General features: G+C 47.6%; 1 protein-coding gene across 1 annotated transcript in view; it reads right to left on the bottom strand.

Moving 5' to 3' along the window:
• Window positions 1–26,759, bottom strand: part of ELK3 (ELK3, ETS-domain protein (SRF accessory protein 2)) — a 71,075-nt gene that overhangs the window by 16,319 nt on the left and 27,997 nt on the right. Inside the window, exons 2-3 of the mRNA XM_008569060.1 lie at window positions 21,530–21,738; window positions 1,843–2,637 (exon numbers count right to left, since the gene is read on the bottom strand). Coding sequence (XP_008567282.1) covers window positions 1,843–2,637; window positions 21,530–21,736 — 1,002 coding nt within the window. The 5' untranslated portion in view covers window positions 21,737–21,738. The remainder of the gene's footprint in view (window positions 1–1,842; window positions 2,638–21,529; window positions 21,739–26,759) is intronic.

Here is a 26,759-nt window from a genome sequence, read left to right as displayed (position 1 = left end):
CCCTCTCTCTTGTCAAGATCTCTCCTCTCCTCAGCCCGGCCATGCCGAACTCAGCCCCACTGACAGGAGCCACCCCAAAATTCCGTGTCCAGGGCCAGAAGCACAGGGCTGGCTTGTGCTGGTTTCCTCCCAGACAAGAACATCTGCCCGCGCTGCTCAGAGAAGGTGACACTGGCTCACAGGGATGCAGACACTGAGATCAGAGCTGCCCGCCCTGCCTGTAGACCTCCCACGACCTTACAGCCATGAGCACAGGGGCGGCCAGCTCGGGACGGACCCAGATGGTGCACCTGGCCCCGCTTTCAAGTGACTTCCCCGAGCTGTCTCGTGGGCCACTGCAGTCCTTCGCTCGGCAGTCCTTTGTCACTGGACAGTTCTGCTTTGCTAGAAAATGCCCAATGTGAGAACACACTCGCTCAATCTGACCTGTCACCATAGCCTCCACCCTCCCCTCTGTGGCAACATGAAATCCCTGTGCCACCGCCACCTCAGGAGAAGCTACAGGGAGGAAAGTGGCAGAGTGCTGCTCTCGGCTGTTCTGCAGGCTCCATGGACTGCTGTCATGACCAGGGATGACTGGCGTCCCCCTAGTGGGAATACAGAGAGTGTGTCACCCAAGAGCACAGATTCTGGACACAGACTGAGTCCAAAGTCACTTCTCCCACCTATTAGCTGTGTGGCCCTGGACAAGTTACTCTGCCTCTGTGCCTCATTCACCTCAGCCAGGCAGTGGGATGAAGACCACAGTACCTACAGCACGTGGCTGCTATGGAAAATGAGGCACTGCACCTGCAGTGTTTAGAACAGTGTCTGGCACATATGAAGAGCTCAACGGATGCTGCTACTAATTACGATGACAAGGACAACTACAACAGTGATCATGGAGGCAAGGGACAGAGCAGGTCCCTTCCCACCTAAAGCATGTCCCCACCTTGGTGCCACAAAGCCCCATGACAATCATGCCTACCAGTTGTAGCTAGCTTACTTAGCATGGCCACTACCCCTCTTCAACCCATTCCACAGATGAGGAAACAGGCTCAGAGAGCAACGACCCACAGTCACACTCCTAGGAAGCGAGAAGCCAGGGACTGAATCCAGGTCTGTGACCCCAAAACCAATGCTCTAAACCTCTGTCATTAAATTTCATGCAATTTTCAAGGGGACAAAGAAATATGGTTTACAAGCAGCTACTTTGTCTTTACCCTGCAATTGTCAGCTGGACAAGAGAGAGCATCTGCATATTTGCTTTGCAAGTTTGCTTTCCTCTCCCCCGGGATGTGGACCTGGGCTTTCTCAGAGTAGCAGTGCTCTCAGTGAAGAACCTCTCTGTTTGGTGTGGCCTTTGTGTTTATATTAGAGACCTACATGACAACCACAGCTCCACACTGACAACACGATGGTGGTATCCGTTAACATCTACCTTCTTGTTAACAGAAAACAAATAGCCGCTTATGAAGGGTCCCAAGAGAGGACTCTGCCATAAAAATTTCATAAAGCCCAAATGCCTTCTGACATGTAGACTGGCCTGCTCAGCTTTCCCTAGGAAACCACTGTTTCGATCTGCTGTGACAGTCAGCATGCATGTGGCATCTTCTGATCCCTTTAGGTCATTCAAAGAAGAAACCAATCAAGCATCTCACTGTAGCCCACATACCACACCTTTTCTCCCGTGCAGACCTCTGTCTGAGGATGGAAAAGTGACTTCCCTTCATGGTTACACAGCGGCTTTTCTACACGGGTCATAGGATTATCTTGTAAAGGGCAGGAGGAAGTCACTTGGGTTGTTTTCTCTCTTTTTGCGAAGCCACTGAGCCAGGCCAGGACGTCAGGAAAGACTCTTACCTGTGCAGTGAAGAAGGCTGGGGTGAGGGAGCCTGAGGGGAGGGCTGGGCTGTTGAGGGCGATGGAGCCAATGTCGGTGCCAGAGAGCATCAGCGGCGGCGCGGAGATTTCCAAGCCTTTGGGCTTTTTGGCCTTTGGGGGAAGAGATGGAGACTTGGTCTTGGAGCCCGATGACAGGTTCAAGGGCTCCAGAGAATCCGAGTCCTGGCAGGCGGCCTCCAGGAAGAGGCTTCTGTGTTCGGAAGGGAGGGGCGAGTTGGGGGACAGGGATGGGGACCGAGATGAGGAGGGCGAAGCGGACGAAATGCTGGTGGTGTTTGGCAACATTAAAGAGGAGATCTTGGCCGAGACCGACGAGGCCAGGAAGGCGGACGCCGCCGTGGCCTCCGACGTGGAGGGCAGCGACACCACGGGCCTGGTGATGTGCTTGTCGGTTTTATTGGTCACAAACCTGATGACAGTCCTGACTTCTTCCACAGGGGGGCTGTCTTCGGGCGGCTCCTCCAGCTTCTCCGTCTTGATGGCCTTGAAGGCATCGGGGGCGTTCTGCAGGGAGTTGATGGTGAAGGACGAGTACAGGCCCGAGTGGATGTACTGGTTGCGGCTCGCGCTCTTGAGGGCGGACAAGCCATGCTTGTGGGCCTCGCGGCCCTCGGGAGGCACCTGACAGTCGCTGTCCTGCAGCAGGAGGCTCTCCCGGCTGATCTCCACCGTGTGAGGATCCATTTTCAGTATGTCCGGGAAGGAGACGAACTTGTACACAAACTTCTGCCCAATCACCTTCTTGATGATGTTCTGCAAATACAAAAGTAGACATTTAAAATATGGGTGCGCCAGAGAATGCGAGTAAGAGGCTCACTGCGATGGTGAATTGTGCCGGTAGAAGCACCAAAATATTCCTGATTGATCCATCTGAGCTACGGAGTCGTGGAATAAAGTCGGGGGCAGAAGAACTGGATGGACTTGCATTCGAGGTCCACCCATTCCTGGGGGTGTGATCTTTGGAAAACTGATTGTTGGTTTTAGTTTCCTCATCTGTAAAGTGATGACTGTGATATCTAATAATATATAACAGTTACCATTTATTAAGCACTTACTACATGGCTGAGATTATTCATACCTTGTCTCAAGAGCAAGGTATCATTATTCCCATTTTTAAAATTAGGAAAATAAACTTACAGCATTTAAATAACTCACACAGCCACCCGGTAGGTAACTGGTAGAGGCATTTCCTTAATCATAATACAGTATTGTCTTACCTACCTCTGGGAATCGTGAGAATTCAATGAAATAATAATGGGAAAGCATTCTGTAAGCTGGAAAGCATTATAGAAATGTAAGTTATCATCACCAAGCACCACAAAGTCTTCTTAAGTCATGTAGCCATATTTTCTTTTTTAGTTTTCTGCCAAGAAAGCCACTGGAGGGAAAAAAAAAATTGCCTACTTGGATATTTATGACATTCATACAGTATTTTAAGATGCTTGTATCTCCTTCTGGTTCTTCAGTTTATGGCTCCAGTCCTCAAATGTTAGGATATAAATGAAAAATAATAATCATTGCAAAAGTCTGCACGACTCTTGGGGAGAAGGGACTTTATATTAAAGGCTGTGTGGCTCTTGAGGTTTATTAAATTGATATTTTAATTCTCTGCAGAACGTACCAGATTCCATATTTATTTACCAAGTGCTTGCTGTGGGCCTCACCCTGTGATTGGCTCTCGGGGCAGAGGCACAAAGAATTAGCACCATCCAATGGGAAAAGGCCTCCGTATGTTTCTTTATAAACTGTTTCTCCTAAAACTTGGGTATGAATGAGGGTAAAAAAAGTCATTTGGGGGAGAAGAACTTTAGAAGCAGCACCTACTGAGTGCCTATTCTGCACCAGGTGTTGCAGACAAGCCATCCCGGAGGGTGGAAGGTGTCATCCTTCTGACATAAACGTGATCAGAGGTGGAGTGCAATTAACCCAGGAACCGCCAAGATCTCCCAGTGCTAAAGCCTGAGCTTGTCCACATTTCCACACAAATTTGGGGGAAGAGAATCAAAGAATCAGCTAATAGAGATGAACTTTAAACCTCAATGTTCTTTCTGTGATCATAGCTTCGTTCTAAATATATTATGCTGTATATTGATAAATTTTTTAAAAAATTTAAATAAATAAATTATGGTTTTGCCTGCCATCTTGTTACATTATGGCATTTTGATTTGCCTTTTCCTCCCTCAGATGACCAGAGGGAAGGGCACATTTACCACGTCCCTGAGATTCTCAAGGAAGAATTCCTTGGGACAGGTAAGGAAGGGACACATACCAGTTCCAGAGGCCAGCATGTTGGAGCTCTGGCCTGCAGGCTAATCCACTGAGTCCCCTGCACTCCAGCTCACCTCATTCTCACACTCACACTCACAAAGCTGAACTCTACAAACCTTTCAAGAAATGTGGGGAACAAAAGTTTTCCACCTGGGGCCTAGTTGGCAGCATCAGGCCCAGGTAGAGAAATGCCTGGGAAAATCAGCTGCCAGCAGGAAAAGACTCAATCAGGGTGTCATTGTACCCGCCTGACCCAAAGTCAGTTCCTATTAAAAAGAAAGTATGCCTGGTGTTAGAATGCTTCCTTGGCTAAAATTCTAAGGTATTTTTGGTTTGGGCTCATAATATTTTTCCCCCTAAAAGAGAAAACTTTATTTTTTTCCTCGGCCAGTTTGAACACCCATCTACACTGAATGAATTTTTAGAACCTAAATAATTACAAAGAAGAAAGGAAAAGAGAAACTGTATGGTCTGAATCATTTCTTCTGGCAGGTCTTATAAACTAATTGTCTTAAAAAAAAAAGCCTTTAACTTTATTATAGGTTCAGAACATAATGTCTGAGCAGGGCTTACATACGTTCACTATCAAACCAAGAAGTAATTTGAGGACTGTGATAAAAATGATAAAAATGTCTCCCCTCCTCAAAAAATGGTTGGAAATTGGGCTGGCAGGTTAGCTCAGTTGGTTAGAGTGGTGCTGATAACACCAGGGTCCAGGGTTCAATCCCTGTTACTGACCAGCTTCCGAAAACAATGGCTGGGGATAGAAGGGCCTCCTCAGATAGAGAGCTGGGCCTTTATGTGTTGGCAAGAGCATGAGAAACAACCCACACATCTATCAACTGATGAATGGATGAGTGAAATGTGGCATACATCCTTACAGCGGAATGTTATCCAGCCATGAAAAGGAATGAAATACCGACACATACTACAACACGGATGGAGCTTGAATTCGTCATGCTAAGTGAAAGAAGCCAGACATTATATGAATATAAAGGCCACATATTATATGATTCTATTTATATGAAATGCCTAGAATAGTGAAATTCATAGGATCAGAAAGTAGATTTTGGCTACCTGAGGGCTGAGAGCGATGGAAGGAATGGGGGGTGATTATGGTGATGGATGCACAGCTTTGAATATACTCAAAGCCACTGAAATGTACACTTTAAATGAGTGGATTGTATGGTATATGAATTATGTCTTAATAAAGCTATTTTAAGACAGATTAAGAAGAATCCTAAATATATTGTATGTTTAAATGGCAGACAGTGGGAACTTCCCATAGCTAGACGGTGACTGCTGTGACATGCTGACCCCTTACCTGCATATAAAAAGAAGAGACACTGGGAAGGGTCCTTCGGTAGCTCCTACCTTTGCAGGGAGAGGAGCAAGGACACAGAGAGATTTTTAGGGTTACACAGTGATGGGGCTGGAGACAATTTAATGAGCTGGCCAAAAGAAGGAAGGAAGAGCCTTTGCAAAGAACCAGGGTGGGTCTTACTTCTCTGGAGACCAAAGGGAAAAATGGACTAGATCTAGCTACTTGGAACTCTCCAGGCTGAAGGCTATGGATGGAACTGGGCAGAAGAGGATTGGGTTGGGTAGGTCAGAGTGATGCCACCCAACACATGCAGGAGTCCAGCTCAGCACCCAATGTCTGCTCACATGAGGGGAGCTGGTAAGGAAAGCCCCTCCCCACCCAGGATGCCCATGGCTGGAGAGCTAGGAAGGAGGGTGGGCTCAGAGGAGGTGTCCCTGGCAGCTGAACTGACAGCCCTTTCCTGCTTATCTTCCAGGGCTGACCCTAGGAGCATACTGGTGGCATGTATGTTTGAAGATCTCTCTATGGTCTCCAAAGGGAAGCTTCCTTCCAAGATGGTTTGCTGAGACAACTTACAGAGTAAGGAATAGTAATAGCTAGAATTTGCATGAACACATATATCTGTTCTAAGAACATGACAACCATCAACTCACTTAACCTTCTGAGAGTCTGGTATTGTTATTAGTCCCATTTTAGGGATAAGCAAACTGAGGCCCAGGGAGTATAAATCACGCATTGTTATAAGTTTGTATTGGGGAAGATAGATGGCACCCAGGTAGTCGGACTCCAGAGTTCCTGGCCACTAAGGAGAGTGACACAAGATTCAGGCTAACATGCGCAGCCCATGACAAGTGATGAGGATATTTAGGAAAAGTCTGGTTTTCACCCCTTCAGTCCCAGACCCACAGTGTTTGTTACTAATAGTTGCCTGGTAACCTGACAGGGGCTGGCCTGTGTGCAGCTGAGCTGAGTGACTCTCTGGTGTGGTTTTAGAGAGACAGTTGCACACATCTGCTTCCCTTTCCACACTGGGGACCAGCCCCATTGTAATTTCCCATTAAATGTGTGTTCACAAGGGCTGACTCTTTGCCCGCTTTCCGAGTGAGGTTACAGGCAGCAAGGACGGGACCGCCTTCAGCGACGAGCAAAAGCAACATTCACCTAAAACAGACCCCAGTGGCAGTTCTAGGCAAAACAGGAAGATCAGAGACTGAAATAAATCCCACTGTCACCACATCCAAGTTGCCCTCTGAGCACACAGGAGCGTAAAGTGCAAACTGTCCCTTTACGGCAGGACTACGGGCAGGCCTGTGCAAAGGAACCAGCTACTTCTGGCGACTGAGGATCCCGTGGGAGGATCCCTCCGTTATTTCACCCCCATGGGACGGAAAACACTGAGAGAGCAGGTCACATTTCCATTTTCCTCAGCAATGTCTGCTGCCCTGACAGGTTCCAGGCTTGCCTGTAGGAACAGGTGTGTCCGTGGTGTGTGTAAATGCACACACCAGTCTGCTCTGCCTTCTCCTCACTTTGATGAGGAAGAAGGAGCCAGTGTAAATAATCCCAAATAATGGAGAGATTGGAAACATGTCTAATAACTATTGTCATTTTTTAAATTATACACAGTGCTAGGTAATGAAGAGATGCTTATGGAATTGAATTTACCTTCTTAACCATGATGTTATAGGATAATATTAAAATAAATAAACGTTTGTCGAATGGAGACTGAGGAAGAACCTACCCAGGCAGGAAGCCAGAGGCTTAATGCCATGGGAGACACAATTTTCTGTGGCTAATTCCTAGGTTGGTTTAAAGCCCCATGTGCATGAGTCCCTCACACATACCTGCATGTGCTTTTTCACTGGCTTTTAATCTGGAAACTCCCAAAAAGACCATATGCAAACCCCTACAACCTCACACCTCCCATGAGAGTGTAATAAACTGTAATTCCACCTCTCCGTTCACTGGGCAGATACTTGCTGCGTGTGTCCATCCATCCACTGTGGTCTGGCACCCCGATTCTGCTCTAAGGTCATGTGTCTGGCTTTCCTGTCTCAGTCTTGTTATCTGATCTCCCATTTTCCTCCCCAGGAGGAGCCAGCCCTGTGGAGCGTTCCCCATTGTTATGGTCTGGATCCCTTGATTCTCCCCATGAGGGCTCCCTGGAATTGCAGGACTCCTGTGCTCTGATTTCACAATACTCCTACCTGGTTCCCAAAATTGAGAAATGTCAGCAGCTCACTAAGCAAGTAGGAAAGGTTGTGCGGGAGACTCTTCCTAATGAACAGCTGGGCCTCTTCTTAACCCCAGCACTGGTAGCAGGGCTGGGTAAGGGGGCAGAGGAGGGGGGACTTTTCTAATAAACACTCACTTGACCCCATCACGAGGGCTGCTACTGGGATTCAGAAGGGTTCCAGAGTCACTGCCTGAGCTCAAATGCCACCCCCGTCTCATACAAGCCACGTGCCTCAGTTTCCTCATCTATAAAATGGGTACTGACCTACTCATCTCATAGGATTGAGTGAGATGATCCATATAAAGCTCATATCAGAGTACCTGATGCATCTACACATGACAGGCCCGTAATACTAGCTATCTTTTTAAATTCTCATTAAAGCAAAAACAAAACAAAACATAACCACCACCCCCGTCAGCCCCAGTGACAATTTAATAGTTAACATTAACCCTCCTAGAAGTCCGTGCGTATGGGTAACATGATCAGTTGTAGAGAGGGCAGAATTACATCTGGCTTACATATCTCCACCAAGCAGGGGCAACATGATGTTTTATTTAGTTGGGTTCAGACAAAAAATAGACGCAAGGCTTATATTATATTGTGCCTAACATGACATCCACCGTGAAGAAAACTTCACACAATCCAATTAATTCAGGCATGGGGGAGCACGGGGGGGGGGGCCTGCAGGGAGCAGCAGATGCAAACAATCGCAGAATCCAAGTGTTCTACTTAGATGCCAATCACAGCCTACAGCTGAGACGCTGCACGTCAGGCCCTAGGAGGTGGCACAGACACTAACCAGACACCCCAGCTGATCACAACTGTTCTCCGATGTCTCTCAGAGTAGGAAACTTGCTGCCCAGACAGGGAGGGGGCAGCCCAGCTTTGCAGTGTCCACCTTGGCTGGGGCCTCTGCTCCCCAGGGAAGTGGGGAGGCTCCTGGCCTGAGCTCCTGTCATTGAGACCCCTGGTGTGGGGAACCCAGAGTTCAGGTGCTGAACAGACACACCAGACGATGGATTTTGGGGCATGTTCATCTCATCATTGTAGATACCATATGTGAAAGGAACCAGCAGGGAGGAAGGAGGAAGGAAAAAAGCCAGCGTCTATGGGGGCCTGCCATGCACTGTCCACACACGACCACCTTGCAAGACAGGCGCTGCCATCCCATTCTAAAGATGAAGTCAAGAGTCACTGTTCTTGGTTGAACTGTGAGGTTACATCCAATTTTCTACCATATCGGGGTGGGCTAAATATTGGGAGCCATACAATCGAATACCATGCAGCTATCTCAGAGGACAATACATGGTTAACACTTTCCCATGTCTTTAAATTGACATTAAGTGAAAAAAGCAGTGTGCATGAGATGATTCCATTATGTTAATGAAAATTAAAATATATACTTACACAAAAGGAGAAAGATGAGAAAATTAATCTCAAAAGATATATAATGAAATTTAACAGTGACTATTAATATTGCTTTTTGCTTATCTGCATTTTCATATTTAAAAAAATAATATGGGTTTAATATGTGATAATTGTCAAATTAGGATTTTTTTTTTAAGAGAAAGAAACAGGCATGAAGCCTACCAGCCCAAGATCACACCACTTCTACTTGTGGAGCCTGAACCCAATCGTACTGAGAGCCAAGACCTAAGCCATTTCTGGTCCACCACCACACCCTCTTCCAGAAAACAGCTACATTTGGCCCAGAGGCTGCTGCTAAAGTCAATCTGCCAGGACCAAGGGGGCTCTGCATTCCAGAGTAATAGTGGGGTTAGCTGCAGAGCGCCTGGGAAAGCCAGCCCTGGTAAGGAAGCTGGTCTTCGCTTAAGAATGGTTCTTTCCAGCTCCTCGTAAGGAAGAGACGGATCTTCCATATGGCCTGTTGCTTAGTTAGAAACACAACAGCCTCTGCCCATCCGCAGCAGGGTAGAGTGGATGCCTGCTTGGATGGGACACCCTGGCATAATACACCCACCAGTCCCACCATAGCAGACTCGACCTCAGACACCAATGTCTAAATGGCATGACAACCAGGAGACGAGGGTGACAGGAAAAAAACAGGGAGCTAACATCCATGACACAGCCCAGTGGCAGCCCTCACTCCTCCGAGAGCCACAGGCCAGAGCAGAGCAGTGGCTCACACAACGGCACAGGCCAGGAGCCTCGAGGGGCCAGGTGTCACGTGGAACCAATGCTGGGGTGGACAGACCTGAGCTGAATCCCAGCCTCTCTACTTACTATGACCTTGGAAAACTACTGAACTTCTGTGGGTCTCAGTTTGCTCACCCCTAAAATGGGGATAAAAATACCTCAGAGGGTAGGATCGATGTATGTCAATGCCCCACTCCTATGTGTCCTTAAAACATGGCCCCTCCCCAGTATAATTATGCTTAGCAAGCAATGATCTAATTATACAGAATGCTTATTCTATGACACTTTTCATTTTATTCTGCTTCAAGTCGTCAAAATTCCTTAGATGGGTACTTACTTTACAGTTTACAGAGGGCTTTCACATTAGCTCACGTGAGCCCCACAACACATTGATACCCATTCTACAGATGACGCACCTGAGGCTCCACACTGAGTTCACACCCCAGCGAGTAGCCGCGGCTTCCTGGCCAACACCCTCTCTGCAGCCCTTCGGTTTGGGTTTCTGTCCAGACCACAGTCTGACTCCCTCATTCCTGACACAAAACCTGAACTGTCCTTTCTCCAAAGTTAGAATAAGTCATCACTGTGGGAATCACGCTCTGAGTTCCGTCTCTGTGACGAGCAAACATTCCTTCCACAAATATGGACACACACTTTCCTATGGAAGGCTCCATGCTAGGCTATGAGGAAAAGAAAGGAGTCAATCTGGCTTCTGTCCTTGAAGCAGCCGACTGCTACTTGGATGAGCAGTGGCAGGCCCCACCTCCTGTCCCCTCTGAACCAGAGGGGACGCTGAGCAGGTGGCTGGCCATACTAGGCTGGCCATACTCTGCTACAGAATTTGGGAGGGCAGGCGCCCCTCACACCTGCCCCACTAAGGAGCATCTTATGAAAGGGCCGAAAGGGCTCCTGTAACCCATCAGCCTGAGCTGCTTCTCACCAAGGCCGTCTCTCTTCCTGCAGTGCCCCCACAATTCACGTCCATCAAGGACCTTAGAATGTGACCTTACTTGGAAATAGGGTCCTGCAGATATAATTAGTTAAGGATGTTGAGATGGAATCGTCGTAGATTTAGAGTGGGCCCTAAATTCAATCACTGTGTCCTTATGAGGACACACCGAAAAGAGGGCCACGTGAAGATGGAAGCAGAGACTGGAGTGATGCAGCCACAAGCCAAGGAACGCCAAGGACTGCCGGGAGCCACCAGAAGCTGGACAGGGCAAGGGAGGTATCTTCTCAGAGCCTTCAGCGGGAGCATGGTCCTGCTGACACCCCGATTTCAGACTTTCAGCTTGCAATACTTTGAGAGAAGACATTACTGTTGTTTTTAGCCACCAAGTGAGTAGTCACTTGTTACTGTAGCCCTAGGAAGCTGACACACCCCTTTGTAAAACCATCTCTGCTAGAGGGGCAGGGCCACGGCCAATGACCTCTCCTGGAGTGCTGCCAGCCCTTCGTGCTTCTGTGTTGTCACAGGCATGGGGTTAGGGGAGCCTGGGCTGCCCCTTGTCTGAAGCTTAAGCTCGGAGCATGTACGCTTGCACCCACATGCACTCACACCCCACTTCAAACTTCTAAGAATAACGTGCTGCCAATAAAGGACTCTGAATTGGCCAACTTCACCAACTCCCGAGGGAGGTTTCCTTGTGGTTTGGGTTGAGATTTCTTTATTTTCTGGCACTGGTAAGCTGCATTGTGAACTGTCTCACCATATTCGGCAGGCCTGGAACTGTAAGGGCTTCTGATGCCTGCGGGCTGCGTGACTGTGCTACCTGGAGGGGCTGCAAATCAGAAGAGCCGTAGTGCTGGCCTGGCAGGACACCCCGACGCCCAGGAGGCTCAGACTGCACAGGCACAGTGCGTTCCCTCACCCCCCACTCCCCTTCCTGGCTCCCTGCTGCTACTCACGGACTGAGACAGGAGTCCTGTCTCCCCCTGGCTCGCTTTAAACACTCCAGGGTATTTTTATTCAAAGGCCACTGAAGTACTAATAAAATAAAATGTACAGCTGCCCGCCCCTTCCCCCCCCCAATACAAGTCTTCCCCAATTTCCCGTGCTGGGTGAGGGTGTTGTGACCACCGAACTTCCTGCTTTGAGTGGCCACCTCCAGTGCTGGCAGATGGCCCGGAGGAGCCAGGTGGCCTAGGAGTGCTGTTCATCCTGGCTTTGCCACCGATCTACTTGAAAAATCCCCTCCCCTCTAGGGTCCTCACTTGCTAAAGGAGAGGTAGGTAGGTCAGGATGGCTTCTTAGGTCCCTTTCAGGGCTGACATCACAAGAAGACAAGCTTCCTTCTGCTCTGGTCTCTTATTCGCTCTGCTCTGCTTATCGGGCTTCACTCCACCCCAGGCACTGCAAAGGGGCTGGGAAGGGTAAGGGAAACCAGCACCTGGTCCAGTGAGGTCAACACAAGGACAGCAGGAGATGCAAAGTCCCCTCTGGAGTAGGCAAACTCAGAGATGAGCCTGAAGTAGGGCCTGGAGTGAGCCAGGCAGGACAGGCAGGGCCAGGGAATGACGAGGCCTGAGAATAGGCTGAGCGAGGCTGGGGGCTGGGGTGCGGGGATGTCAGCCGAGTGCAGGCCAGATGGTGAAGGGAATGAGTCTTTCCTGGAGGCCACAGGGAGCCAGGGAGGTACACGGGCACAGGAGTCCTGAGCTCCAATCTGGCTTTCCTTAGGAAGTATTTTCCAAAAGCATGCAATGTTCTAGGGCTACCAGAACAACCACCTCACATCCCCAGCTGGCTCAGATAATCCTGCCAGCAGTTTTCCACTGTCATTTCAATCAAAACTTATTGAGGGCTCATCTCTTCTGTCTGCTTGCCTGTGAAGTAATACTCAGCAACATTAGGAATATAAGACCCAAGTCTGGGCCATGGCTCTGCAACCATATGATCCTGCCGATTCATAATCCCAACCATGATCTCGGGGTCAAGACACCTCACCTGAAAGCTCTGCCACTAATGTGCTGCTTCAGCTTGGGTCCCTTACTTCAACCTCTCTGAGACTCAGTTTCCCCACTTCTAAAATGGCCCCAATGCTGGCCATGAGGACAGGCACATCTGAGTCAGAAAATGAGTTAATAAATGTAAAAATGCCTGGCACAGTGCCTGGCTTAAAGCAAAATGCTCCATACGTGAGTTTCCCCTCCTGGTGTTACAAGTTAGGGTAGGCACCAAGATAAACTGTGTCGGAGCCCAGGCAGGAGGTGGGGAGGAGGCCGTGCAGAGGAGCAGCTGGGGCGGTGGGTGGACAGTGGGCGGTGGGTGGTGTGATGTGAATGGGAGGGTTTTTGTCAGTTTGTCTACACAACCACTAAATTTTTCTGCAGCTAAAAGCCCAGCAGCAGGAACGCTAATGCTGGCAAAGGCAGACTCGGTGTGGGCTTGGGCCCCGGCTGACGTCAGCGGGCTTGGCAAGGCTGCAGAGCTCTGGCAGCCGAGCGCCCAGCGCAGACGCGTCCTCATCAACACAGCGCTCCCAGGAATGGCTCATCCCTGTTTCTTAGCAACTGCCCTATTTGGGGGAACACTGAGTGCCACAGGGAGCTGGCTTGGAAGTATGTGCAAGATAGGAGCACCCCCGGTCAACACGTAGTGTCCACCCTCCCCCACCGACCAGGAGCCTGGCCCCTTCCCATCTCACAGATTGGAAGACCTCTGTGAGACAACTTGGCCACACCACAGGTCTCCAGGCAGCTTCCAGGACCAAAAGCGTGCAGAGAGGCCCTGGTCAGAGTCAACACGTAGTGTCCACCCTCCCCCACCGACCAGGAGCCTGGCCCCTTCCCATCTCACAGATTGGAAGACCTCTGTGAGACAACTTAGCCACACCACAGGTCTCCAGGCAGCTTCCAGGACCAAAAGCGTGCAGAGAGGCCCTGGTCAGCCCGTCGGCCCCCAGGCAAAAGCCCAATTGCCATCTGTCATATGTCAAACCATCCGAGCAACTGACAAGGTAGAAAGGAAAAAAGACACCCAACAAAACACACCAGGCTCTCAAACACTCACACCCAGGGCGAGGCACAGAGGTCCCCTTTGATACATAAAACACCCCGAATGGAGTTCAGGGTCGATGGATTTTCTGTGGAATTCCAAAACCAACAAAGGGGTTCTAGAAAGTTCCAGGAGATGAACACTCACTGGACTTTTGTTCTCTCTCCACTCTGACAATACATCTTTTTAACTTCACAAAATTTATTTTGGGGAATTAAAGAATTCTGCCAGGGCCAGGCTTCTTGGCACAGGCAGTCGATCTCAGATAAGCATTATTATTAACACTAACACTTTCCTGTCGTGATTGCACACCCAATTTAAAACCAATTATCCAATTAAGTTAAGAAGGTGATATGCGTTCTACTTCCAGGAGTGTGCTGCCAATGACTTCATCTTGACTGCTCTTCCCTAAAACCCTTCCAATTAAGTAAAGATTGTTTGGTGCGTGGTGAGGACAAGCCGAGACGTTGCTGTGGAGACGGGAGGATTTTTCATCCTGTCACCACCGTCATATCTTGGTGAGAAGGAGCCGGCAGAGCTTCCAGCCTCCCCCTGGGATGAATGTTCACCGCCAACAACAACAAGGACAAAGGACTGTTGGACAGAAAAGGATGAGAGATTGCAGAAGCGTCCAGGTCTCTTTCTGCAGCACCCCAGAGAGTCCGTGTCTTTGGCCTCTTATGAGCGGAAGACAGCTGGCCGCCTATGTGAACGCCAGACTCTGCCATGTTCCTTCTTCACTCCTGGGTGGCCCTCGAGAGGGTCCTGAAGGCCCCGATGCTGGAGGTGCGGTAGGGCCGCCTCCAGCGGAGACAGATGGATTCAAGGTAACTGGCCAAAGAGATCGGGGCTCTGCGGTCTGAGTGTAAAAGAATCAGTGCCAAGATGAGGAAGAGGAGACACGATTTTTATTTCTAACATGCAGATCTGATCACGGCAGTCTCTTGCTTTCAATCCTTCATTGGCTCTCCCCATAAAATTCCAACTCTTTAGCATGATATACTCCAGGCTCCACTCCCCACTCACTTTTCCAGCCTCATCTCTCCCTCATTCCCTAAATAAACGCTCTGTGCTTGAAACAGTCAGACTCGTTCACACTGCCCTGCCTTGGCACAGGCTGTTCCCTTCTCAGTGTATCCCTTCCCAGCACTGTTCTGCCTGGTAAATCCTTTCTCGTTCCTCAAGAGCCAGGTCAAGTGTCTTGACCTCCGGAAGCCTTCCCTCTGCCTCTACTTGCCTCACAACCTCCCTGAGAGCCCTGGCTTCACGGCCACGCCAGCACTTCACACAATGTCCTTTCTTAAGGTTTGCATGTCCATCTCTACAACCTGCTGCTGAGCCACTCAAGGGGAGGAGACGTGTTTTCAAAGGAATGGCTGAATAGCTGAAGAGGTGAGAGAAGGGGCCATGTCAACTGGAGGTGGACATATACGAAAAACAACCCAGAACTTCTTCAAGGGAGGAGTCAATGCTGTGAATCCCAGCAGTTCCTCCTGCACCTTGGACTTGGCCCTTAAAGTGTGTGGACAGGTGTCAGGGCCCACTCTGGGAATCGGTCTCTCCCTTCTCCATTCTAAGATGAAAGATTCAAAAACTAAGTCTGTCCAATGTTGCCAAGGAATGAAAAAGAGTTGTTAGCTTGTTAATAAATAAAAATCTCTGAAAGAGATCCTTATCATCACATAAGGTTGTGAAAGTTCCTTCTTTAAGGCTCAGTTTAAACCTAAGGCGGGGTGGACACCCAAAATCTAAACCATCAGAATTACATGAACAAACCCATCTCCTAGGACTTAAAGCGAGACTGAGAAAAACAAGCTGTTTGGCAGAGGGAGACTGTACAATGTCCTGGGCTACAACTAAATGTCCTGTTTAGGTCCCTACCAGCTTTGGCGTCTGCTCCTTATAGGTACAGACACAGACAGCCTCTCATCACCTGCACATTTCTCAAGCTGGACAGGGCCTTTCAGTCCATGCCCGGGGAGCAAAACAGGCTGTTCCCTGGATTGGGCATCACTCCTTTCTTGGAATTCTAAATTGGCTTTGCCCAGCAGCCTCTTCAAAAGCTTGAAGCGGAGGAAGTAGGTCTTTGGCAGTGCCCAGCTGCACAGCTCTGAACTCCAGCCTTCCCCATTCCACGTGTACCAGGCAATCCACAGAGACGCTGATGGAGTAAGAAACCTCAGGCCAGCACCAGATCTCAGCTGCTACCAATCCAGGACTGGAGCCACCAGGGTTGGCTTTTGTTCCCACTGAAGTCATCTACTGAAATAATTTGCTTTTCCAGATCAGAGAACCGGCAACTCTGAATCCTTCCAAGGCCGGACCCCTCTTCTTCACCTTTGTCTCCATCCCAGGGGCCCAGCATATGGTGCTGGCACAGAGTGGACACACCGTGATGTAGCTGCTGTGGAGTCTGGTGCCACACCTGTCACTGAGTCTAGGCTTCTATCTGCTATTGAATCCAGGTGCTGTACATGTCATGGGGAACAGTGTTGGTTTAGGACTTACTGAATCAAACCATCATCTCTAAATCTCTCCCTATGTATGAAATTTTGAAAATCTAAACAAAACGTCACTGAGTCTAGGCTTCTATCTGCTATTGAATCCAGGTGCTGTACATGTCATGGGGAACAGTGTTGGTTTAGGACTTATTGAATCAAACCATCATCTCTAAATCTCTCCCTATGTATGAAATTTTGAAAATCTAAACAAAAGCCTTGGGTGGGCCAGTTATCTCATTTGGGAGAGTGTGGTGCTGGAAACACCAAGGTCACAGGGTCACATCCCCATAGAGGTCAGTTGCCAATGTGTTATAGGTTGAATTGTGTTTCCCCCCAAAAATATGTTGAAGTCCTAATCCCCGGTACCTGTGACTGTGAACTTATTTGGAAACAGGGTCTTCACAAGATGAAGCCATACTGCATTAAGGTGGGACTTAATCCAATGACTGATGTCCTTATAAGAAGGGAAAAATTGGGACACAGAGACATCATGTGATGACAGAGGCATAGATTAGAATGATATAGCTACAAGCCAAGGACACCAAAGATTGAGGGCCACCACCAGGAGCTGGAAAGAGGCAAGGAAGGATTCTACCCAGAATGTCACAGTGAGTACAGCCTGCCGACACCTTAATTTTGGGCTTCTGGCCTCCAGAACTGTGAGGGAGAATAAATTTCTATTGTTCTCGGCCACCCGCAGTTTGCGGTAATCTGTTACAGCAGCCCTAGGAAACTAATACAGTACAGTGACTTTTTTTTTTTAATTTAGCACTTATTAATGTCAACTTTCATTGCACCAGTGATTTGTATTTGAGTAGCATACGCTTCATCATCTTATCCATTTGCTCATTCGTTTAGCATTTACCGAGTAACTAATATGTGCCAGACCCTGTGCAAGGTACCAGAGCAAGGAGAGTGGCTAAGACAGAAGACAGTTGGGTGAGGAAGACAGCTATATAAGACAGAAGGCTGTAACATAAGGTGGTAAGTTTTCTAAATACAAATAATGAAAACAAGGAGCATTCACTGACTGTGTACTTAGCAGGTGCCTGATACCGTGCTGAGCGCCTCGTTCACACCATCCCCCTTCAGCCCACACAATCCTGTTGTTATCCCCACTTTCTGATGGGTGAGCTGACACTCAGGGACCGAGGGACAGCTGGACTGTAACCTCAATGGCCCTGAATACAAAGTACCCCCAGCTGCTACAAGAGCCCAGAAAAGTGGAGACTCACTCCAACTGGGGGTGCCCAGAGAAATATGCAAGCGTAGACCCCGAGGGGCGAGGAAGAGCCATTTAAATGGGAAAGCATCTTAGTAATTGGGTTTTCAATAAATATATAAAAATAGACAGCTGGGTAAAGAAATTATCATTACCCATCTTCAGTCACTAAAAAGCACAACGAAGTGCTCCTGATAGCTCCTATGTGAAAAGAGCTTATAACCCGTTACACCCCAGATCTGGTGTCCCCCTACCTCCGGATACCTGTGCAGGAAGGTAGTTTTCATTTTCTTCTTTGCATTTGTCTGAAATTGTCAAATAGAGAAAATATTACTCTCCGTATCATCACTGTGGCTCACACTTCCTCGTGGGGACCGTGTTGCAGGCCCTGTCTTAGCACTGCACCTGTGCTGATGCAGCCGATCCTACCACAGCCCACGGTGCAGAATCTACTTGCACACCCATTTAACAAAAAGACCGTGTTGCAGGCCCTGTCTTAGCACTGCACCTGTGCTAATGCAGCCGATCCTACCACAGCCCACGGTGCAGAATCTACTTGCACACCCATTTAACAAAAAAGGCAGCTGAGGCCCAGAGAGATGAGGCACACCACCCAGGTCGTGGAGGTGGGCTCGAACCCAGACAGTCGAGCTCAGAGCTCATGCTGTTAAGCACCTCGCTGTCTCCCTCTTGGAGGAGGAGAAGAACAGCTCTTGGAGGAACAGTGATTAAGGCACCTCAGCCCTAAGCCGGCTCCAGGAATGCCCGCATTATTTTCCTCCTGTGACTTCTGCAAAGTGTTGCACACATTTTCTGCCCTTTTTTGTTTTCTCTACCCATTTTTAATATTCTGGAATGAGCTAAAAATATAACACATAACATATAAAAATAATGATATTCTCATGCTTGTCAACTCTGGCAGGAAAACTTCCCTATTAGGACAAACCAAGGGATGTGCAGTTGCAGCCAAGAGTGAAGAGATGACAGCTGGCAAAGGATGGAGAAGACGATGGGAAAAGGAACACTGCTGCCAAGCTAGGGAGTTACCTAACTTATGTCACTCGAAGGCTCTGGATAAGTGTTAGTGAGGAGGAAGAGGCAGACAGGGCCAGACCGGAAACCAGGAGAAGGGTGCGCAGGGCGGGGCACACCAGGGGTGCTGGGGAGGCCCCGGATGTCACATTGACAAAGACCCTGCTCAAATCTGCCTCTCAGGTTAGAGGGTGAGCCATTTAAGATGACCATTGTTGGGAGCCAAAAGTGGTCAGATACTGGCCATTCCACACAGTTCAACTTGCACATATATCATCAGGGTGGCATTGGCAAAAGTGAAAAAAATGTTCATCATAAAAGGTAGACCATAGTATCATTTGTCACCTTCTTTTGTCATTTCTCCTGCTCTCCTCGCTTCCCCTCCTCTCCCCTCCACCCCCCTCACTCTCCTCCTCTCTTCTCCTTCATGCTCCTCCCCTTCCCCTCTCCTCCTCCTCTTCCTTCCTTTTTACATTATATTAGGAATCTAACTTTCAATCTCACTCATCACTTGAGAACATATCATAAGAAAATTCAAATGCATATGCACGTGTGTGTATGTGGAAGGGAAGACACACCATGTCCCCTTCTGGTGGCCAAGCCTGTGTGACCCAGCTGAACAACAGGCTGCTGCTGCCAGGACACTCCTGCCCCCGCTGTTAGCTCCAGCTCTCAGCTCAAAGGCCATGTGGCCAGAACCATGCTCTGCAAAAGCAGGACAGGAAAGAGCCAAATATGGCGAGCTGGCCACCTGGACCCTGGACCCTGGGCTCAACCTGACACACAGCATTTACTGGGATTTTTCAGTACCGAAGCTCTGATAATAAATAAAAATCTTTTAGGTTGTAATAACCTTTGGGCAGCCTGATTGCCTACCTGGAACTCAGATGTTCAGAGGCAGGGCATGTGTGTGCCTTGTGGCTAGGAATGTGGGCAGACCAGCCAGGTTCAAATCTGGGCTCTGCGGCTTGCTGGCTCCATGACTTGGCAGGTTCCCCATCAAAGCCTCCACGCTCTCATTTGTATGAGGAGGATGACAGAGGTACTGTCTCATGGGGCTGTCATAAAGCTTAAAGGAGACAGGGGGAGGAAGTGCTCAACACAGTGCCTTACAGCGTCTAACCCAAAGGACCAAAACATACCTGTTGACTGAAGGCTATGAAACTGCTTACTCTAGAAATGTTAATAATCTGCCCAAAGGAGATCAGGTGTAGTCTCGACAGCAGTGGTTCTGCCAATCTATTCAGTAGTCACTTCTAGCCCATGAGATCCCTTCATGCTGAAGAGACACAACCCTCAGCCCCAACACTCAGGCCACATGAGGGATGAATCTGAGTCCCAGACACAGAGGCACGGCTTCTTTTCTTTGACACCTTGATTTGAAACAATGAAAATGCTTTTTTAGTCTCAAAGCTGAGCTCTTAGGCACTCTGCCAGCAGGCAAGCCAGACCGTTTTTCTTCAGGGGGGTCCCAATTCCCATTGTATAAATTAGAACCTGGGGAAAAATGCAGAACAATAAGCCATCTGCAAGGCTTCCAGACAGTGCAATTTGCAAGAAGTGCTTTTACCTCTTAGTAGGACTCTGCATTAAGTCAGGATTAATTAATTGCTACATTAAAGGAAAGCACCTTTAGCATTTCAATGACATAATCATATGCAATTACGATCATATAAAGGAACATTTTATAATTAATGATGTCTCCACTTCCTGAAATGTGTAATCCTTATGTCTTGAATTCCAAAGAGGTTGGCAGACAGAAGGCACTAAATATAGATCAGGAACTAATATTTAAATCAGTTTTTAATTCATCTTTCAATGTGAACCATAAAACCAGAACAAAAGCTTACCATTATTATGACTCTAAGTCCTTATGTCTATGAGGCCAAATATTCAGCAACAACAGATTCAAAAAGAAATGGCCAACAATTACAGGCCTCAAGTGAAAATCTTAAATAGCAATAGTTTTGCCCCAGCAGGCACATTAACTGCTTTTCTAGAAATGCATTAAAACTCACTCCAACCATCCTGGTTTTGGCAACTATGCTATATTATCACTTAACAATGCACTCTCTCTCATCTCTACTTAAAAATGAAAATGGTTTTTCTTCCAATTAGGGAAGTTTCCCACGAAGTCGCAAACACCACATACCAAGCAGTGTTCTAAGCACTTAACACGCAAGGGCTCAGTTAGTCTCCACGACAGTCCTGAGATGGGCACGATTGTGATTCCCGTTTTATAAATGAGGACACTGAGGGACCAAACTGTTAAAGAATCATTTGCCCAAGCTACCACTCCCCAAGAAAGGCCCATTTGATTGAACTACAAACCAGACAGGATAAACAGTGTTTCTCAATTTTAACATTCATTCTGTCCCTCAAGCAACTCAGTATTAGGGAAGCCCCAGAACCTCGTGACATCTAATTTCTACTGTTAGCAAAGTTCTTCAGCAAACTACAGATGAACATGCAGAGGGAACAAACCTTGACCCAAGATAACATCCAATGAGCTTCCAGAGGGGAAAAAAAATCCCTATAGCACACTTTTCCTCCAAAAAAAAAAAAAGGCATAAATTGCCTCTTTTTCATTGATTAACTTGGTTCACAGCACATTTTATTACCTGCTTTCATCAATGAAATATAAAGAGGGGATTCCACCCCCCCCACAGGGCAGTCTCATGCAAGGTCAAGGGTTTACCTTGTCATAATAGTATCGCAGGCCAGAGGGGAAAAAAAATCCCTATAGCACACTTTTCCTCCAAAAAAAAAAAAAAAGGCATAAATTGCCTATTTTTCATTGATTAACTTGGTTCACAGCACATTTTATTACCTGCTTTCATCAATGAAATATAAAGAGGGGATTCCACTCCCCCCCACAGGGCAGTCTCATGCAAGGTCAAGGGTTTACCTTGTCATAATAGTATCGCAGGGCTCTGCTCAGCTTGTCATAGTTCATATTTGTTTTGTTTTTTCGGAGTCCCCACAGCTTGGCCACTTCTTCTGCTTTGAGGAGCTTGAATTCACCATCGTTTGAGGTCCAGCAGATCAAATGCTCATGTTTCTGGTCAAGCAGCAACTGCAACAGGAACTGCCACAGCGTGATTGCACTCTCCATACCTGGGGAGCAAGAGCAGGCCAGGTCAGAGCTGCTGGGGCAGATGCCAGCCGAAACTGGGGGGACCGAGGGGGCTTCGGGGTGGGCGACTCAGCTGCCCTGTCCCTTCCCCCTGTGAACCTAACAAAATGTAGCTTTCCCACATTGTATACATGTATCAAACTATCACTCTGTACCCCATAAATATGTACAACAAAAATAATGAAAAAATAAATGAATATATATATACACACACATATACAAATATATAGTATTTTCTCAAAAATTAAAAAAAAAATTCTTTCAGACTGCATTCTGTTAGCAGCCACGATTCAGAAACACAGGGAAGCCCTGGGATCTTTGCATTCACCACAAACATCCCCATAAGTGACAGTGTTGCATTGGGAATAATGCAAAAACAAACAAAAAAAGATTAATGAAATGACCACTTGTAGAATGAATCCCCATTCAAACTCTTCCCACTTAACACGGGTGTCTATTCTCGCCCATCCCATCCACTCCGTTGTTGGTCAGTCTCTAGCTGAAACGCCAGACCCCAGGCTAAGTACATTTATACAGGGGCTTGGGGTAATGAGGCTGTGGTAGGGTGGAGGGTCAGTACCTGTCCCTTCCCACTTACTACGTGACGAGCTTCACGAGGAGGGGACTTTGTCAGAGTACTCTATTGTACTGAGTATTGCCAGCACTCTGGTAACCCAGCACAGTGCTCAAATGTAGCAAGTGCCCAGTCAGCAGATGTTTGTGGAACTGAAGAATTGGCCATTGCCAGTTGAAGAGACCTTCCTTTTTCTGGGCATGTGTCATGTTGCAGGTCAAACTCCACTGTCACACGTGCACAGATGGGAAAACCATTTTCTCCTGACTACCAGAGGAAAACCTGTAAAATGTTATCCCTTTCCTTTGACTCTGGTGTGAACTTTGTAAGTGCTGTTCCTTCCGCCTAAAATGCTGTTCCCTAGCTTCAGAGCCTGCTGAACTCTGACTCATCCATCCTGACCCCACTCAAGGGGGCCTGCTTAGGAAATTCTTCCTCACTCCCCAGACCTAAAATGCTGTTCCCTAGCTTCAGAGCCTGCTGAACTCCGACTCATCCATCCTGACCCCACTCAAGGGGGCCTGCTTAGGAAATTCTTCCTCACTCCCCAGGCAGTTTCTCAACTTCAGTCTTTTGATGACTTTCATGCCAGTGGGGCCTGATCCTAAAAAATAATTATATTAACCCATTTGTTTTATCAACGATCATTTCACTGGGCTGGCCTTGAAGGCTTCACCACAGATCACCTGCTGTGAGTAGACTCCCCATGTGCCTTAAGGACTGTCCCCTACCACGGCAAGGAGACACTGAAGTCGTGCCAGACAGCAACAAGGGCAGTGAGAAAGCCAAACAACCCAGGAGATCTAGGATTCAGAATAACTGCCTTTGGGGAGGGTCATTTGTACCAATAGTTCTGTCAACACCACAACTCCGCTCACACATTCTTACAGCTTTCGGGTTGTGACAACAGTCATTTTTCTCCCTTTCCACATGAGGATGAATGTGAAAATACTCGCCATCCAGTAAGTATTCATTGACTTATTTCCTTTCACATGTTCAGCCAGAAGAATGCATCTTATTATTTCTCTGAGCATCGTGGGTGCGACGTGGGTTTCTCAGTTAAAGGGAAGCAGATCAGGAATGTTCTCCAAATACCCACAGGGCATTTTATTTACAGCTCTTTAAATGGGATATTCCTTGCAGAAACCAATATTCACCTCAATGGCCCCTCAGTATGTAAGACAGGAAATCATTCCATTGTTGGATCAGAACCCCCTTTGCACCCCCTGAGCCTTGCAAGTACAACTGCTGGGATACGCGGCAGCTTACAGGCTCCAGCTCCTAATACGAACCACCCTTCTGATTATTTGAGGACGAGCCACAAACTTTCTTCTGTTCACTGGCACTAAGAATTGCCAACAGTTGTCTCAGATTCTTGGGGTTTTCATAACCAAACACTTCAGACAGTAGGCTTCCAAATATCTTTGAAGCTTTAAGTGGATGTTCAGAGGAACCCGCTGCAAAGGGCAGAAGGCTGCAAGTGGGTTGGGCCCCTGGCTCCCACACCAGGGAGGAAAGTGGCCAGCCACTGCCACCCCACCTTTAACTGACATGAACCATCATGTTCCAAGTGGGACAGGAGGGCGACAGGAACATCCATCCAGCTATTTCACACCAAGGCTCCCACCCACCGGGGCTCCTCGGAGCTTCTGTGCTTCCTGGAGCCGCTTTTCATGGCCTTCCAACCCCATGTATCAGAGGCCGTGTCATCTGGGCATCACACATGAGGACACATATCGTAGGCTGCTTAAATGTCAACTCTTCACTCCCTCCCTCGTTCAAATGCAATGGAGAGAGTGGAGCGCTTTTTTCCTGCCCCACTGATATTTGGGCTCAGCCACATCATTTGATTCGGCCAGTGGACTGGTGGCTGGAAGTGACAACGTGTCAATCCTGAGCTCAAGGCTTAAAAGGAATCACAAGTTTGTACTTTCCCACCTGTGCTCCTGTCACTGGAGCCAACCTGAACTCAACCCAAAGTCTGAAGCCAAATTCCACCAACCCACAGTCTGAAGCAGCATCTCTGAAGCTGACTTGTGAGAAAAATAAAGGCAATTTATTTTATAAATGTCTTAAAAACCAGTGACTCTTGGGGCATTTCCTTATGCAGCACCATCATGGCTAAAGTTGGCTATTACAGCACCCAATGGCTTTGTTTAAAAAATTCTCCCTTTGCTGGGTTGCCAATATCTTTACACTCTAGAGCATGCATGCACAATCTTGAGGTGTGTCTAGACTCAAAAAACTATGTTACTACATGGAAGGGCCTGGCTGATCATGTCTTTACTCAGATGGCTAAGTGACAGCCCTGGGTGCTACGGCCATGGCTGAGGCAAGGGTCAAAGAAGGAAAGGGGGACACAAGGGAGATTAAGAGTAGAAAGTGGACAGGCAGAGGGGCAAGTGGCGGGGATGGGGACCCACTGCTTCAGGGGCCTCCTGATTTCTAGAATAAAGGAACTGGCCAGGGGGAGGCAGGGAGCTGTGAACTGGGAATCAGAGCTGCCCCAGCGGTTCTCAGACCCCCGCAGAGCTCGGGTGGCGGCTGGGTGCACTGGGGAAACACTGCAGGATTAGTGAGAGGCTGTTGGGAGCAACCCCACCCCACCGGAGGTGACTGAGGGATCAAGCCTCTGCTATCTGAAGCGTGTCCAGCCCAGAGCCACAGGCCTCATTCTCCTCTTCTAGAGCTCTCTTCAGCCACTCCTCTGCCCTGGTGGCCCACGGGTTTCCACGACGGCACAGTCACACCGAGCTTCACTGTTGGAAATCCCAGCCACATTACTCAGAGATGAGTCTCAAAAACACTTCCCTGTGAACTTATCAACACATCTACAGACATCAGTCAGTCCCTTCTACACTCAGCAGAAGTCATTCTGGGATATCGTGAAGGTCCAAGGCCTCTCTGGCCAGAGCACTGACGTGATTGGAATGGAGGGGTCTATGTGCAGGAGCAAGGGTAGGGGGACAGGTGGGCCGCCAGCTGACATTGCTGCTGTGGCTCTCTCCATTCAAGGGCACTCGCTGTGCTTGTTTCATTTTAGATCCACTCTTACGTATTTCAAGTATGATGAACTCAGCTTTCATAATTTACAGCTGTTTTCACATACAGTCACACTTTACATTCCACCGCACGGATGCCAGCTACAAAGTGTGCCCTCTGGGACGCTGGAAAAGAGAAAAGTTCTAACATTGTGACTGGGAGCATGGCCTTCCAATAACCGCTAACAAGAAAGTTCAAGAAAGTGTTGATGCTTGAGATTTATGTTTCATACATTAATATGCAAATGGAGGCCTGCTTTAAGTTAAACGTTTCATCAGCCTAACTTCATCTGGCTGATTTCCCAAAACTCCCGGCTTAAAATATGTAGAACACATGAAAGAAATGTTAGATATCTTTCCAAAATATTCCCCAAATCAAGTTTTTTCTTTTTTCCTTAATTATACAATGCTTCTCTTTCCTTCTCCTGCCCAGACCTTATTTTGGATGTATGAAATTTTATCAGGCTTTTTAATGCTGTTCTTTTGCAAAATTGAACGCTGTACTTTCCATATTGAGGAGGAATGCTCTGCTTTTGTTTCTTTATTTTTATTTTTTGTTGTTACTTTTACTTATACATATTTACAGTCCACTTTTAAAGGCACCACTGCTCTTACAGGACGAGGCGCCCCCTTCACGTGCAACGCCCTCTGCGTTTCTCCCCTCGCCTCCATCTGGCTGCCTGCAGGGCTTTCCTGTCTCTGGAATGTCTCTCACTGTTTCTACTGGAGCTGACCAGAGACAACGGTCATAGCAGCTGGACGAGACCCACCCCAGGCTTCTCCAGAAAGCAAAGCTACCTGCTATTTGCCCCAACTGCTCCTTTTCCTTTGTAATTTATAGCCTACATCTTGCTCAGGTATAGTTAGATCATTTTAAATGGTTTGTCAAATTTGAATAATATGCATACCCCCTTTAAAGGAGCAAGAAAGAAATTAATATGTTCCCAGTGTTCACAAATTACTTTTATTGCAATTTTTATTATATTCACTTTTTTTTTTCTTTTGGCAACTGGTGAGTACAGAGATCGAACCCTTGACCTTGGTGTTATCAGCACCACGCTCTATCCAGCTGAGCTAACTGGCCAGCCCTTACTCTTAACTGTAAGGAACAAAACTGGATATAAGCTCCTTAAGATTTACAATTCTTACATAATGATAAAATGAAATTAGAGACAAAATGCATTCCTCCTCCATCCTATTTAAATTAACAATTAATTTTACATACAACAGATGATATTTTGTTGGAAAGCATCCACCTCTCACATAAAAGTTATGGCAATGACTGCTCCAACACAGGTTCTTTTGAGTAAGGTATATTTATATACTATATCCCATAAAGACTCAATTCTCTCCCCACTTTTTTTTTTTTTTTTTTTTTTTTTTTTTT

This window comes from Galeopterus variegatus, unplaced genomic scaffold, assembly GCF_000696425.1.
Source record: "Galeopterus variegatus unplaced genomic scaffold, G_variegatus-3.0.2 Scaffold461, whole genome shotgun sequence".
Lineage (NCBI taxonomy): Eukaryota > Metazoa > Chordata > Mammalia > Dermoptera > Cynocephalidae > Galeopterus > Galeopterus variegatus.
This window is presented reverse-complemented; position numbering and strand designations above follow the sequence as displayed.